General features: G+C 34.9%; 1 protein-coding gene across 1 annotated transcript; it reads left to right on the top strand.

Annotated features, from left to right (window-relative positions):
- The first annotated feature begins 4,997 nt into the window (after positions 1–4,997).
- On the top strand, positions 4,998–12,599 carry LOC135840664 (tyrosine kinase receptor Cad96Ca-like). The gene is made up of 8 exons (XM_065357290.1): positions 4,998–5,057; positions 5,140–5,250; positions 5,300–5,537; positions 11,533–11,783; positions 11,893–12,095; positions 12,184–12,324; positions 12,406–12,502; positions 12,582–12,599. The coding sequence occupies exons 1-8, from the start codon at positions 4,998–5,000 to the stop codon at positions 12,597–12,599; spliced, it is 1,119 nt and encodes a 372-aa protein (XP_065213362.1).
- The last annotated feature ends 4,420 nt before the right edge of the window (positions 12,600–17,019 follow it).

Here is a 17,019-nt window from a genome sequence, read left to right as displayed (position 1 = left end):
ATGATGCTAGATTTGTAACTAAATATGAGGTTGATGTTGATACGGTTCGATTCAGTATAGACCCATTAAGTACTGATAGGTGATAACTCAGCGTGTGAATATTAATGTAAAAGCCTTTCCATGATTTTTTACATTCTGCTAATAACGCCGTAGGCTTGTGATACTCTTTCATGTGAAAATCGTTTAACTAAGTACAGAAAGCAAAATGATATTCCGTAAGATTTTGATTGTAAACGTATTACAAATAGTTGTGGCATCGTCGTTCATAAATGAAAATAATGGTGGTAAGTGAATTTTAAAAATCAAATACCTACATATAATATGTATTTGTTAAATGTACCTACCCATTATTTCCTAGCTAGTATCTCTTATTACTACCAGAAAATGAACGTAAGCAAATTCGCTAAATTTTTCAGTAACTTTTATGTAACTTTTTTTTCTCTGTGTGCCTATATGTTGTGTTCCAATATTTCTTCATTCATGGTATGCCTAAGCTGTAGGTAGTCGAGTCTGAAAAATTCGCCAGCCCAGCCTGCGATTTAATTGAAAAAAAAAAACATAATAGGTACATTTTTAACCCTCTCGTACTCGGAATTCTATGCACATAGGTTCATTTGTTGGATTTTTGGCGAATTTTTTTAAAATTCTAAAAAACAGTTACACCGAATTTTCAGGTTCTCCATTACATTTTTGTATTTCAAACGAATCAAACAAGCTAAACCGTTGCGAAAATGAGCTTTATTTCAACCCTTCTGATTCGAAAATAACCACTGGGAATCTCCAACGAGTTTTCAATTAGTTTCACTGAGATTTTAAATATGGTTAAGTATATGGAATTTTACAAAATTACAGTAAAGACACCTTGGGGTCATTTCACGTCAATTGGACCACGAAGTGGTAGGGGGGGTTCGGCGATTTTTTTGAAATTTTTCCTGTGGAAAGACCTACCGAAGGGATGCCCGATGGCGCAAATCGCAGCCCTCTAGCCTATTTTTAAAGGCGGCCAGGGGATGTCAAAGTTTTCAGTGAACCAAAAATATCATCCATTTCAGCAGTGGATTACTCGGTAATCGCGATACCTACCAAAATGAAACTTTTCCCCATAGTTAGGGGTTTTGAAAAGCTTTTTGATGATATCATAAAAATCAGTGTTGCCACTTTTTTTGGTACAAAACATTAGCTCAAAAAGTTTCGAAACGTAGTTTTCATATCGTTCCGACTCTCAAAAATTCTGAAAAAAATATATTATGGACAACTTTTCATGTTGAACAACATATTAAAAAATTGGGATTGGAACTTGTCGCAAAGTCGATTTAATGAAATTGAAAGTTTGCAAAAAAATGCATTTTTTGATGTAAAACATGAAAAAAAGTTTCGATAGGTAAAATTCACCCATTTGACCCCTATTTTTACGTATCTGTTGAAAAAGTTGGAAAACTCCTTTCACTGGATGAAATGAACTCCTCACAAACAAAATCAAAATTCGAAAAGATTCAAAAAAATGAACGAATTTTTATTTGTTTGTTGTGAGTGTAATAATTTTTATCAACTTTTTCACGAAAATACGTCAGAAAGAAGTCAAAATAAGACAACTGAATTTTGGGCATAGGTGAATAAGATGGGCGAATCGGCCCCCGGCACATTCAGTGATGAAATTTCGGTGGTAGGTAGATACCATCAAAATTCTTTAATCCGCCAAGTTACAGACCTGTATCGTGAGTGGCTCGTGAGTAATGGGTTAATTACTCAAATCGGCCTCAGACCTTTTTCTCCAGATTGGCTCGACCGATTTTTTTCAAACCTGGACCAATGTGTAGCTACATATATACGAGGAGCTTCCATGAAAAAATTTTGAGCTTCCCCCCACAGTTCCCCCCCCCCCCCCCAATACTCGACTCAAAATTTGAGTGCCCTCCTTACCTATGAAGCACACTCGGCACAATCATGGCAATATGGGTGTCATTATCATATGATTCGAACCTCCTGAGCACGAATATGGTGTCAATTCTTCGATCAGAGGACCCCAAAGTCAATTGAGCCTCAGATTGGACACTGTAGCCTCTCTCTTCTCTTATTTTTTGGGGTGTGGAACTTTTTTGCAAACTGCAAAGTGTACCTACATCATTTTCAGACAAATAAAACCTGCTGAAAACGAATATGAGAGGCGTTTCGCGATATAGGCCCTTGTAAATCGATGTTTTTTTTTTAATTTCCGATTCCGACCCACTTTTTCACGAGAAATCGAATGGTACAATCAGATTTCGCCTATCTCATCAACTTCTCGTTTTGAAAATTATTTGAACATGAATACTCAATAACTCACATTTTTGGGAAATCAAAAACAATGTTTTTGTTTGTTTTTGATTTAAAAAAAAAAAAATGTTGATGGAAAAATTATTTTATTGTTGTTACACCTATGTAAAATTTCATGGCGAATCCGAATTTCTCGGTATTTTTTGCGGGGTAGTCTGTAACGTTGTGTAAATTCGGCTGTTCACTACAAAGGTCCCTTTTCTAAAAAAAAAATCACGAATATCAGGCGATGATGAACGAATTTCGTCAAAATTTCCCATCAAATCTATGCGCAAGACAATACTGCACCCGAAATTCGAAAAAAAAATCGAAAAAATCGAAGCGATTCGATGTTTTCTCTCTCCCAAAAAAATCGAAATATCACCACAAGGGACCTTATCGCAAAACCCCTGTCATATGATGTCTTATCTTATCTTTTAATTAGAGTGCCCTCAATTTCACATTGGGAGGATCCATGCTTCAGAATGCAATATTTCAAAATCATTCTTTGAACGAAAAAAATCCAATTTCTAGTATAAACAAAAAGACATGTTACCTACCTTACTCGTACCAATGAGCAGAAAAATAAATATCTAAAGATATGATGTACAAGGATGTCATCGGTTATCACTCAATAATGGAATAACGAGTGTGACTGTGATTCATTTTTGAAGTAAGCTTTGCCCCACAGTTCATATAAAATTCATTAAACAATATTACAAATATTAAGAGCGTTAGGGCGCCAATTCTCAAGTTCAGCAGGTTTTATTCGTCTGGAAACAATACGCACATTTTCTAGAAACTTGCGGATACAAAAAAAAAATGGATGGGAGGGGGAATAGTGACCCAACCCCAGACTGAATTCTTTTGGGGGTCTCCAATCAGATATTAGATGTGATATTCGTGTTCAGCAGGTTTGAATCTGAACGGATGTCCACTTTGCCTAAAAAGTTCCGGATCCCAAAAAATAAGAGAAGAGAGAGGCTACAGTGCCCAATCTGAGGCTCAATTGACTTTGGGGTCCTCTGATCGAAGAATTGACACCATAAATTCGTGTTCAGGAGGTTCGAATCATATGGTAATGACACCCATATTGCCATGATTATTTTGAACCTCGAAAAAGAGGGAAGAGGGGGAGGGTCACAGCAGATCAATCGAGGGTCCAATTGATTTATTACATGCTTATTAGCAATAATTTTTTTTTGTGTCTCGAAAAAGTAAGTATCTGTTGAATAGTTAACTTTCAGCTTCTCAGTTGCGTTGACGATTATTGGGTTTTTTGGATTTTTTTGCTCATTATGACTGGTTCCCCCCTCGTTTTTGACCATGGCCCCAATGAGATACACTTCTGAAAAAATATGTTACTCTTGAGTCAATAAGGTATTTAAAAACGTGAATTAAACAATTGTGCCGAGTGTGCTTCATAGGTAAGGAGGGCACTCAAATTTTGAGTCGAATATTTGAGGGGGGAAAATTGTGGGAGGAAGCTCAAAATTTTTTCATGGAAGCTCCTTATGTAAGTATAGCTACACATTAGTCCAGGTTTGTAAAAAATCGGTCGAGCCAATCTGGGGGAAAAGGTCTGAGGCCGTTTTGAGTACAAATAATTAGCCCATTACTCAAGAGTCACTCAAGATACAGGTCTGTAACTTGGCGGATTAAAGTATCTTGATGGTGCCTACCTACCACCAAAATTTCATCGCTGAATGTGCCGGGGGCCGATTCGCCCATCTTACTCACCTATATGCCCTTTTCAAATTGGGATTTCATGACTCTTTTTCGATTCGAACGCGCTCAGCTCCCCCCGCCCCACAATAGTGTCCTGTAAAATGGCTAAGAAAACCAATACATACTCGTAATTGAAAATAACGTGTGATACATCATTTTGTAGGTAAGTATATTAGTTTTCGAGGACGCTGAGATATTTCTTAGGTATAAATCTTCAAGGCCCACTCGAGCATCATTTTTGAAAAAAATTAGATAAAAAACTGTGGCCTGCTATAATATCAATTCTGTTAATTCTCACCGATTCGAAGCCACTCACCGAGTATGAAATTTGTTTACGTACTTTCTTTTGAATTTTTAAATCTCAAGTGTTTTCCAGGCCCTCATTCTAAATTTTTTTTCAAAGAAAATCAACTTTAGGCAGCTTGTGCATCGTCAAATTTAACAAATATTTTATTTTTTTAGGCAATGAAACTCGAAAAAATATGTATTTCCTCAATGAATTGCCATCCATAGTGAAAAAATATGAAGGCGAATCATTTCTTCTAAACTGCTCGGCCGCAGGTATATATATTTAATATCTATTTGTTACCTACATTTTTATTAATATTAAATTTATTTTTAAAGATACGTACTTATATTGTTTTCTTTTTTCCCCACATTAGGCGATCCAAAATATACCATGTGGAACGTGGACAATGTAAAAATTAATAATAAATTTCCGAAACAAGACTCAATTATCCTGATAAATGAATTCGTAATGGAACTGAAATCTCTAAAAAAACCCCATATAGTAGTGACATGTACCGTTGTATACGAAGGGATGAAGACCATCGACTCCGTTTTTAGTTTATTCGTAATAGGTAAGTCGACTTTTTATTGTAATCTGTGGTGATTCCCATGTTAAAATTTTGCTAAAAAGTATTTTTATTTCCTGTTTCAGAGAGAGAACCGATAATACAGCTCCCAACTGGTTCACAATGGGCAATTTTCGTCATCATAGTTTTTGCAGTAATGGCATATATTTACTACTTCAAAAAGTAAGCTGACATTTAAATTTAACCCCATTCATTAGAAAAAATTCTTGGAAAACATTAACTAATCCGTACATAATTTTTTCAGACCCACAGTATTGTACCACCGACAAGTTCGGGTTGTCGAGGTAGAGGCTTCAGGAAATGGAGGCACGGATCGGCCGGTAAACACAGATCATTTGCCATATTAAAATCTTATGTAAATGTTATCTTATTTGTATTAATTTGTATGTTTTTTATTTTTATAGAAAAACGTAATAGTAGATATAGAGAGGTGCCCAGATTCCAACAACCTGGTATGTGGACGTGTTGAAAGATTCGAATACAAAATGCCTCCGCCTGATAAGTATGAACTCCCACGCAAAAATATCAAAATTATCGATGACGCTGGGGCAGGTCATTTCGGCAAGGTGTACAAATGCAGAGCCAAACGCTTACCAGGATCAACCGAAAAATACACGACCGTCGCGGCTAAAACATTAAAAGGTACCTAACAAATTCTATTCACGTTTATGATGTAATGTTTCATTAGAATAGACCTCGAAAAAAAGTATCACTGATTTGAACCAAATTTACAAAGCTAGATATTAGATAGGTACCTTTTGAGTTGAAAACCCATCGAAAAAAATTTCGACCTTTAAAATAAAAGAAGAGTGGAGCTATTGGGTCTCAAATTTGGGTCACTTAAAAAAAAACGTGTTTTTTCACATATACCTACAAATAAATACCCATTGACCGCGGGTTGAACGATTCAAGTTTTTACATCCCCCTGAACCACAGCTGGCTCGATTCGAGACTACTTACAGAACTCAACAGGGAGCTAAAAGTTGAAAAATCGAAAATTTTAAGGTTTTTCGTTTCTTAAAACCACAAAATGTCTCGTACTAAGTTTTTTTTTTTTTGGTTGAAAAATGTCGAAAATGAGCTCTTTTTACGATCGCAGTGTACAAACATGTCGATTTTTGGATTGGAAGCTCGCATTCCAATCTTAATGTACTCATTTCATGAAGTCAAATCCTGCGATTTCGTTCGAATATTTTTCACGAGTTCTCTTCAGCAGATTAGTGTAGTGAAATGATCGTCATTTTTACAAAGAGGTGGGGACGTGCTGTGTAACTTTTATGTATTTTCAAACGTGTGCGAAATTATCAAAATTTGAAAATGGTAGTGTACTTGGAGGCGAGCAGATTTTTCAAAAAATTTCATTCGACACGTGAGGCAGAAAAAAAAGCTAAAAAAATGTATTAAATCGAATTAAACATGTTCAAAAACTTTTGCATTGCGTATTACATATTGAAAACGTGTTGGAATGATGTAAAAACTGTCAGAAAAGCAATAAAATTATTGAAAATTATACCAAAAACTGCCAACATTTCTTGGAAAACTGCTCAAAATGCATAAATACTCTGTTGAAAGTGAAACCCCTTCGAAAGTAATTTTCAAAAACACTCAAAAACACATTAACATGACTGAAAATTACCACCGGTTCTTTCTCATCGAAATAACCAGAAAATGACGTTTTTGTCAAAATTGCAAAAAAAAACTCTCCCTTTGGACAAATAATTTCCAGAAAAATCTTGTTTTTTTGATCGCAAAAAACAATTTTTCTTTTTGACAAAATTGCAAACAAAAATCATGTTTTTTAAAATCAAAATTATCAAGAAGTCTTACTTTCTTGTCAAAATTCAAACTTTTGTCGAAATTGTCAAAAAAAACTAGTTCTTCTAAGTAGCTGAAATCGCCAGAAAGTTTTGTTATTGCCAAGATTGTAGAAAAACACTTTATTTTTCAGTCAAAATTCGCAGAAATTCTCGCTTATTTGTGATAAAAAAATTTACCATTTTGTGCCATAATTGCAAAAAAAAAATCAGTGTTCTCTTATCCAAAGTACCAAAAAATTGTACTTTTTTTTATCAAACTCAGAATTACGAAATTATTTTTTATAAAAATTTCCAACAACTTTGTTTCTTTGCAAAATTACAGAAAAATTTGTTTTTGATAAAAATATCCAAACAGTCTTTTGTTAAAAAATTCCAAAAAGAAATCAGTTTTTACCAAAACAATCAAAAAACTCTAGGTACCTTAAGTATTCATCAAAATTGCTGAAAATCTTACTTTTTTGTACGAACTGTAAAAATGCCCCATTTTCATCAAAAATTGTCACAACAAAAAATTTAAATGGCTAGAATGTCATTGTTTTGCCAAAATTGCTGAGCTATTTCTTTTTAGTCAAAAATATTAAAAGGCTATAGGTGGATAAGTATGTCGAATTTTCCCCCGAGAGCTTCAGGGTTGATATTTGCATGGAAGGTGGGTACCCTTGAGCACCTTCCGTCACGAAAGTTTCAGACCTCCAACCCCCCCCCCCGTTTTTGAGAAACCCCCTTTTTTCTGAAATTACAATAAACATTTTTTTCTCAGTCCCATGTGAACCGATTTTTTCAATTTTTTGGTATGTTGTAAACATCCATAAGAGGTATCCCCACAAAAATTTTCACCCCCTCCCCCATATTTGCCCCCCCAAAATGACGTTTTTTAGCTTTGTTTTCCCGTTTTAGCAATGATCATGATTCTGCACAAAAATGGGAATAGCATTTTTAAATGTGTTTTCGATCCCCAAAAGACATATATTTTTTTCGAAAAAAAATTTTTGGTGGGTCGTGGTCAAAAATTGAAAAAACTAACAGAGGGGGTAAAAATGAATTCTGGTGTAAATTATTGTTTTTGGTAAACGAGGCGTCGTTTCCATATGAATCGAACCCCCCGAACACGAATATGACGTCCAATTTAGTGCTACCCTCAACCACACCCCTCCAGTGCCTCTGCCTCCACCTCAATTTTTACTATTATATTAAAAATTGAGCTATATAATAATATTGGTGTCGTTCTCATATGAATCAAACACCCCGAACACAAATATGAAGACAAATATTATGCTATCTTCATCCACACCCCTCAGGTGCCTCTGCCCCCAACTAAATTTTTACTATTATACTAAAAATTGAGCTATAATTATAATAATATTGGTGTCGTTCATCTCATATGAATCAAACACCCCGAACACGAATATGAAGTCAAATTTTATGCTATCCTCATCCACACCCCTCAGGTGCCTCTGCCCCAACTAAATTTTTACTAAGTATACTAAAAGTTGAGCCATTTTCATAATATTAGTGTCGTTTTTATATGAATCAAACACCCTGAACACGAGTATGGTGTCCAATTTAATGCTACCCTCAACCACATCCCTCCAGTGCCTCTGCCCCCACCTCAATTTTTACTATTATACTAAAAATTGAGCTACATAATAATATTGGTGTCGATTTTATATAAATCAAACACCCCCAATACGAATATGAAGTCCAATTTAGGTCTACCCGCATCTATTCCCTTCCAGGCTACAGCCAGCTCCTCGAGAATGTTAAAGTTTGACCCTTGCTATGTCGTTGAGTTTTCAACCTTCGCGAAACATACCTTTAATAGTAATTGATTTGATTAGAAGTAATTATTGGTCGAGTATTGATCGGAGTTAGATACAAAATTTATTGCTTAGGTGGGGGCAGAGGCACTGTAGGGGTGTGAATGAGGGTAGCGTAAAATTGGATGTCATATTCGTGTTCGGAGGGTTTGATTCATATGGAAACGACACCAACATTATGAAAATATCGAAACTTTTAAAATAGTTTAAATTGAAGTGGGGACAGAGGCACTGGAGGGGTGTGGATGAAGGTAGAGCTAAATTGGACGTCTTATCGTGTTCGGGATGTTTGATTCATATGAAAACGACACTAATTTTATGAAAATAGCTCAACTTTTAGTATAGTAAAAATTTAGTTGGGGGCAGAGGCACCTGAGGGGTGTGGATGAGGATAGCATAAAATTTGACTTCATATTTGTGTTCGGGGTGTTTGATTCATATGAGAACGACACCAATATTATTATATAGCTCAATTTTTAATATAATAGTAAAAATTGAGGTGGAGGCAGAGGCACTGGAGGGGTGTGGTTGAGGGTAGCACTAAATTGGACGTCATATTCGTGTTCGGGGGGTTCGATTCATATGGAAACGACACCTCGTTTACCAAAAACAATAATTTACACCAGAATTCATTTTTACCCCCTCTGTTAGTTTTTTCAATTTTTGACCACGACCCACCAAAAATTTTTTTTCGAAAAAAATATATGTCTTTTGGGGGTCGAAAACACATTTAAAAATGCTATTCCCATTTTTGTGCAGAATCATGATCATTGCTAAAACGGGAAAACAAAGCTAAAAAACGTCATTTTGGGGGGGCAAATATGGGGGAGGGGGTGAAAATTTTTGTGGGGATACCTCTTATGGATGTTTACAACATACCAAAAAATTGAAAAAATCGGTTCACATGGGGCTGAGAAAATTTTTTTTATTGTAATTTCAGAAAAAAGGGGGTTTCTCAAAAACGGGGGGGGGGGTTGGAGGTCTGAAACTTTCGTGACGGAAGGTGCTCAAGGGTACCCACCTTCCATGCAAATATCAACCCTGAAGCTCTCGGGGGCAAATTCGACATACTTATCCACCTATAGCCTGGAATTCTTTTTGGCGAAAAATTAAAATCTCACCCTTTCTGTCCATATTAAAAACCCCACTTTTTTGTAAATTTGAAAAAAACTCGGTTTTTGTCAAAATTTTCAAAAAAATTCATGAAAAATCGCCAGAACGTCACATTTTTTTGACCAAAATTGCAGTGAAATCCGTTTTTTTTTTGGTCAAAATTTCTAAAAGCGTACCCAAAAATCTCAGTTTTTTTGCTTAAATCGTATGCGAAAAGAACTCAAAGCCCGTTTATAACCTATATTGCTACAAAGTTAAGTTTTTTCTCCAAAGTTGCTATAAAAACATTTTTTAGTTTAAAATTAATATTTCTAAAAAATCTTGTGTATTTTTCTGTTCAAAAAACAGTTCATTTTCAAAATTGCAAAAAGATTAGTTTTGGGTAAATCAAAATAACCAAAAAATCTAGGTATACTCGTACCTGTTTGGAAGAATTGCAAAAAATCTTACTTTTTTTGGAATTCTTCCAAACAGGTATACCTAGATTTTTTGGTAAATTTTGATTTACCCAAAACTAATCTTTTTGCAATAATTGCAAAAAAATTTACTCTTTTCCAAATTGTCAAAAAATCGTACTTTTTTATAAAAATTGTAAAAAAGACACATTTTTGTCAGAACCACCTGTTATTTTTTTTTCATAATTTGCCCCAGAATACAATTCTTGATATGAAAGAAGTGGAGGGAGGGAAGTAAAAATCACAATCTCCGAAATGGGACTTTCTTGCACGTTTTGCCGAATGGACTTTTTCTCTCAAATTCGCCACTGAACATTGCATCAAACGAATATTCATGTGGATTTCTAAAGAAACATCTGAAAATGCAGATGAAACGAAAAATCAATAATGTTTTTTTTTTTGGCCTCCCAAAGAAACAGCTTTTCATTTCCTTTCTTGACGACTTCAACTGCTCGTGAAGAAAAATTTTCATGACATACTTCAGACTTTTCCATTGCCAAGTCTGATTTTTTCCCCAAGAATATTATGGTACCCAACAGTCTTGCTTTTTGCCAGAAATTGCCAACAAATAAATCAACAATTTTTTTCACATTTTGCAAAATGACTAAAAATTGTAGTTTTCTGTAAAAAAATTCCAAAAAAGGCCAACTTTTTCCAAAATTTGTTCCAAAAATCTCGGTTTTTGTCAGAAATATCCCAATAGCGTTTCCTTTTGATAAATTGTCAGTCTCATTTTTTGTCCAAAATTACCTCGTATTGTCAGGAAAAATTCTCAATTTTTTATCAAAAATTGCCCCCAACTTTTTGAAATTGAAAAGAACCAGGTGAAATGTTTCGTCATTTTTTTGGTCATTTTACTAAAATGCTTTATTCTCGTTTTGTAACTTTTTTGGTTACTTTTTCTAACTTTTATGATTCAGTATTAAAATTTTTTTTTTTTTTTTTTTAGAAAAAATTAAGAATGAGCCTTGTAAATTTCTCATATTATGTTAGACTTACAAGCATTATAAAAACGTCAATAAATTTCTTATGAGACTGAGGGTGGTTACTAACTAGCAAACATTTTTTTCAATTGTGGACCAAGTTAGTAAATCGAAAGAGCATGCAAAAATACGAGTAGGTACATCACGAGTCAAAATCTCCGGTACTGAAACACATTTTTCATTTTTTTTTTGTCAACTTTCAAAAATCAACCCAAATGTGTGAAAAAAATTGAAATATTTCTAGAACAACTGAATAACTTACAATATTAAGATTTCATTTTTTCCAAAAAATTGGCCAAAAGTCTCATTTTTAATCTGAAGTTGCCAAAAAGCCCTGCTTTTGCTGTGAAATAACGAGAATTTCAATTTTTTTCAAAAAATGCTAGAAATGTACTCTCTTTTCTTGAAAAATCTCCAACCACACGTTTCATATATCATCTCATGATTTTCAGATGGATACGGAGACAAAGAACTCAAGACCTTTGTAATGGAACTTCACGTCTTAAAGACACTGAAGCAACATACAAATGTTTTGAAATTCTTAGGGTGCTGCTCACAAGCAGGTGACCTTTTACTAATTACCGAATTCGTCTCACAAGGCGATTTACTGAATTACGTAAAAAGTCATCAGCTGGAGCAACACCTGATACCAGTTTACATGAAGCAAGTCGTTCATGGAATGCAGTTTCTTCATGTAAATGGGGTAAGTAATCAGTTGAAACAGGTACCTAAATGGAAAGGTGTTCCAAAAAAAAAAAAAAAATACCAAATTGAAATTATACTAATTCAAATACATATTATCTGATTTTCAGTTAGTACATCGTGATTTAGCCGCAAGGAACGTCCTCGTTGATGGAGAAGAAGGAAATCTGACGATGAAGATTTCTGATTTTGGATCAACGAGGGCGTTTGACCAGGGTCGCAGTTACATCTGGACAACAGCCACTGTATTGAACTTCAGATGGATGGCTCCAGAAACAGAGAGAACCAAAATATTTTCTGCAGCATCCGACTTGTAAGTGTATTTCAGATATAATACCTACTTAATATTACATACCTTTTATTAATCTTAAAACTAACAAATGTTTGCCTATTTGTTTCAGGTGGTCCTTCGGAGTTCTGCTTTGGGAAGTTATGTCGATGGGAAAGGTACCCTTCTCTGACATAACTGACCGACCAGAGCTCCTAGAGATTTTAGAGAAGCACTTTTTCATGGAGAAACCCGAAAATTGTCCGGATCGAATGTAAGATTTAGCAATAATGCAATATGTATTTATAATTTAAGTATTTCAATATTTTCATACATATTTTATCTTTTTTCACAGATATGATATTATGGTAGGATGCTGGCAGCTGGACCCAGCTTCAAGATTAAAATCTGAACGTGTCTTGACCATGCTACAAGAAATCATGGATGAAGAGGTAGGGACATTTTAAAGCACTTACTTAAGTGAATTTCAAAGTTTCATTTAATGAAATCTGTACTTTATATTTTTTTCAGAATGCGGATGCCCCATGAGGATAAGTACATAAATGCTGGCCTCATTTGATCAAACTCACACAATGCGAAGACTTACATCAAATGATGAAACTCTGTCTCAATAACGAAGATGAAATCGCCCAATTCATAGATAACAACTTGGCAGATAGTGATCTTGTACGTAACGTGTGTGTCAAACTACTAAAAGAAGGCCTATTCAACCTGTTGAACGACTTGATAGATCTTTGTTACCGTAAAACGCAAAAAGGTATGAATTTCAACTTTCAAGCAACAACTGCTGCGGACAACTCTTTATCTTGAAGATTCATCTTACGGAGTTGCCTTTTTTGGTATTATACTCGTAAAAAAGATGTAAGAGGACTCGAAGAATTGACCACTTTTATCGACAGCGCTTTCAAAAGCATTGATCTCTCAGCCGCATTTAAAAACGAAATAATGTCTTCACATTTAATTCAAGAAAATCTACCATGCAGCGCTCGCTGGTCATCTGCTATCATAGATACGTTTATAGAATTAGTCGAAACTTTTGTTATGTCAAAACAAAATCTAACAGATATCAAAGCGCTCATGATTCGTCGTTTGGTTGCTGACCTGCGTTGTGCAAGACCTTCTCTCAACTGTCTTTTGCTATGGTGTTTAGGAAATGAGAAAGAAGTTGCAGAATTCAACATTATCTAACCTGAGGAATATGTTTGTCTGGAAGAAATTCAGATCTTGTAGCTATTTTCAACAATTCTGCATGGGTTGACAGGTTATTCGTTCTGTGAAAGTTAAACAGATTTGTGAAATTTCGAAAAATTCAGTCTTTAAAGCACTTTCTGTTCTTTTGCGAATTTATCTGCCATACTTTGATATTTTCATCGAGTAAAAATGTCAATTTTGGACTTTCCCTCTTTCAGGTTGATTTAGTTGTATGTTGTATGAGTACATCAACTTAGATAGGTGATTACTGATTACCAAATATGTAAGATGTAAAATCTACATAGGTACTTTTACATTCACTTGACTTGACCCAACAATCGTACCCTTTGGCTGAAAAATAAAGAATTATTTGAACTTTTTTGAAGCGATTTTCATTAATCAGGTAATAGTCGGGGAGCCCACTTAAGGATGAATTGCAACCCCCAATCGCAGATTTTGCGTTCCAACAAAGGATTTGCACAAAATTTTTCAAACTGTACCTAAGTAGATCAAAACATCAAGCAAAAATTTATCACCTGAAAAAATTTCAAGTGCTAAAGTGCCTTTCTCGATTTTTGGTGAATTTTTGAAAATCAACTTTAGGCCAAAAATGAGGGAAAAAATCAAAATGTTACCAAATTGACCAAGAAAGCTGAAATTTGAGGTACACCCTATTTTCGACATGCCAAATCGATTGGAAACTGTTTCAAACCGTTTTGAGCAGTTCTGGAGCTTCCAGTAGATTTTTGAAACTCGAAATTCCCACAAAATGTCACCAAAATGAAGTTGGAAAGCTGAAATTTATTCTGCAAACTAATTTCAATACGCTACGAAGTCAACTGCAGGGGGATTTCAAGTCGTTTTGGAGCCTCCAGCGATTTTTTGAAAATTACTGGAGCCTCCAATAGATTTTTGAAACTTTAAATTTTCACAAAATTTGATCAAATTGAGATGGAAAGCTGAAATTTACTCTACACTCCAATTTTAACACCCTCTGAAGACAACTTCATGTGGGTTCAAATCATTTTGGAGCCTCCAACCACTTTTTGAAAATCACTGGAGCCTCCAGTAGATTTTTGAAACTTGAAATTTCCGCAACATTTTACCAAATGAAGTTGGCAAGCTAAAATTTACTTTTCAAACTAATTTCAATACGATATGAAGTCGACTGCATGATGGTTTCGAATAGTTTTAAATGGTTTTGAAGCTTAAATTCCAGCTACTTCTTGGAAATTTCAATTTTCCAAAAAACACCATACGATCTCTCAAAAAGTGGCTGGAGGCTCCAAAACGACTTGAAATCCACCAGCAGACGACTTCGTAGCGTACCTATTAAAATTAGTTTGCAGAATGAATTTTGACTTTCCATCTCCGTTTGATGAAATTTTTAGGAAATTTAAAGTTTCAAAAATCTACTGGAGGCTCCAGTAATTTTCTAAAAAATCGCAGGATGCTCCAAAATGACTTGAAATCTCTCTGCAGTTGACTTCGTAGCGTATTGAAATTAGTTTACAACATAAATTTCAGCTTTCCAACTCCATTTTGGTAAAATTTTGTGGGAATTTCGAGCTTCAAAAATCTGCTGGAGGCTCCAGAACTGCTCAAAACGGTTTGAAACAGTTTCCAATCGATTTGGCATGTCGAAAATAGGGTGTATCCCAAATTTCAGCTTTCTTGATCAATTTGGTAAAATTTTGATTTTTTTCCTCATTTTTGGCCTGAATTTGATTTTCAAAAATTCACCAAAAATTTAAAAACGCACTTTAACACTCGAAATTTTGACAGGTGATAAATTTTTGCTTGATCTTTCAATCTACTTTTGTACAGTTTGAAAAATTTTGTGCTAGTCCTATGTTGGAACGCAAAATCTGCGATTTCGGCTGACCTGTCAATCAAAATGGCCGCCATTTTGTATGTAAGGCCGCCTTTTTTTTGAGTACAAGGGCTAGAAATGTTCCTTAGGACTCTCCTTTTAAGAAGTGATTGGACCCCATCCACGGGCCCCAACAGTTTTTTTGGGCTTTTACCTATTGGAGGAGGTTCTGGGGGCCATGGGTGAAGTCGATTCGAAAAACTAAGGCAATATTCGTGTTCAGCGATATCGAAAACATACTATTTCATGTGTCACACGAATGTAACCATTTTGAAGAGGGGGGGTCACCCCCTTTGGGGCGGGCTGGAGGCCGTGGATGAGGTCCAATCACAAATTTGACCTCATATTCGTGTTCAGCGTCATCAAAAGCATACTATTCCATGGGTCACACGAACAAAACGCTTTTTTGAACTTTTAGCCCCTTTGGGGAGGTGCTGGGGGCCGTGGATGGGGTCTATCAAAAATCTGACGTCATATTCGTGTTCAGCGTCACCAAAAACATAGAATTCAATATACCACATGCCCCAGATTCTCTTTCGAAAGTTTCGCCCAAAATTGGGGGTGGGGGTGCTCCCTCACCATTGAGAGTTCCATCTCAAAACTTGAATCTTTCGAAAAAGCGTCAAAAAAAGTTCTAAATGCAATGCCCTTCCGAACTGTGAAATCAGTTTTGATCAAAGTATCATAGTTTTGAAGGAATGGGCTGCTGAAGTTGAGTACTTCGAGGCAATGTGAAAATAATGGAAGCCCTCCCCACCCGCCCCCTGAGGGGGCTGGGACCAAACTAATTGCGGGGTTCTTACTTACTGGGTGGTGGGTATATAATATATTGTAAAAAAAATTTGAGCGAAATCGAAAGACATGACTTTCAAAATCGCCTTTTTTCCAAATAATATTCACGTAAATATTTTACTCTCAAGTCATTCTAACATTGTTTTTGGTGCAAATTTCCTAGCATTTTCCCTAACTTTCTTCAGTTTTTACTACTTTTTGGTTATTTCCATTAGGTAATTTTCATGTTTTTTTTATTATCAAGATTCATTTTTTTTTTTTTTTTTGGTTATTTTCAATGATTTTTTTCGGTACCTTACCATTTTTTCAGTTTTTATTCCTCCAAACTGGTGATTTTCGATGATTTAAAAATAAGTACATAATGTATAAGTGGGTACTTTTGTGTTTCGTATCATTTTTAATGTTCTTGTAATGAACTTTTTTATGCTATTTCATTTCAAACTTTCTATTATTTTACTGTGTTTTCTTGAGCTGTATCTTTTATGATCTGTTGTTTTTTTTGTGGTTTTGTGTTTTTTTTTCTTTTTTTTTTTCATTTCAAACTTATTATTCTCACATAAGAGTATTTCTGAATATTTTGTAAAATTACCTATCTGTATTTTCAATTTACTTTTTTCCCCTCCGGCTGTACTATGTTAATATTATACAAATTTATGAATTGTAAATACAGCTAAAGCTGTCTTCCTGTCTACTGCAATAAATGATTTGATTTGAAGATATTTTAGACCTATATCCACCAAAAAGTTGACAGAATTTTTTGAGCCCCAAAAACGCAAACCAACTGAACGTTTTTGATGGTTGGACTGCAGACTATCGTAAGAAAATCGAACTACCAGTTACCATCGATCAGCAGTCGTGAAATTTTCGAATAACACAATCAATAAAAAAAATATTCGCACGATGCACTGCACGATATTTTAGTTCGGTGAATTACTTATTCATCGAATATAGAAATATGAAACTCCCAGGTAGGTACCTCTACCTACCTATAACACTATTTCACGAATAATCTCATTGATCGCAATTACCACACATTCTCGTACTAATTTGTATCAACGCAAAGGTCAATTTGATTTCAGCTTCATCTCGTTT

The sequence above is a fragment of the Planococcus citri genome, chromosome 3 (assembly GCF_950023065.1).
Source record: "Planococcus citri chromosome 3, ihPlaCitr1.1, whole genome shotgun sequence".
In the NCBI taxonomy this organism is placed as follows: domain Eukaryota; kingdom Metazoa; phylum Arthropoda; class Insecta; order Hemiptera; family Pseudococcidae; genus Planococcus; species Planococcus citri.
The sequence above is the reverse complement of the archived record's forward strand: the minus strand, read 5'-3'. Positions and strand labels throughout refer to the sequence as shown.

Excerpts from the sequence above, each read along its gene's own strand:
- LOC135840664 (XM_065357290.1), top strand. The coding sequence starts at position 4,998 with ATGGGCAATTTTCGTCATCATAGTTTTTGCAGTAATGGCATATATTTA. Across the intron at positions 5,251-5,299 it reads TTGCCATATTAAAATCTTAT|AAAAACGTAATAGTAGATAT; the intron begins GTAAATGTTATC and ends TTATTTTTATAG. Across the intron at positions 11,784-11,892 it reads AGTTTCTTCATGTAAATGGG|TTAGTACATCGTGATTTAGC; the intron begins GTAAGTAATCAG and ends TCTGATTTTCAG.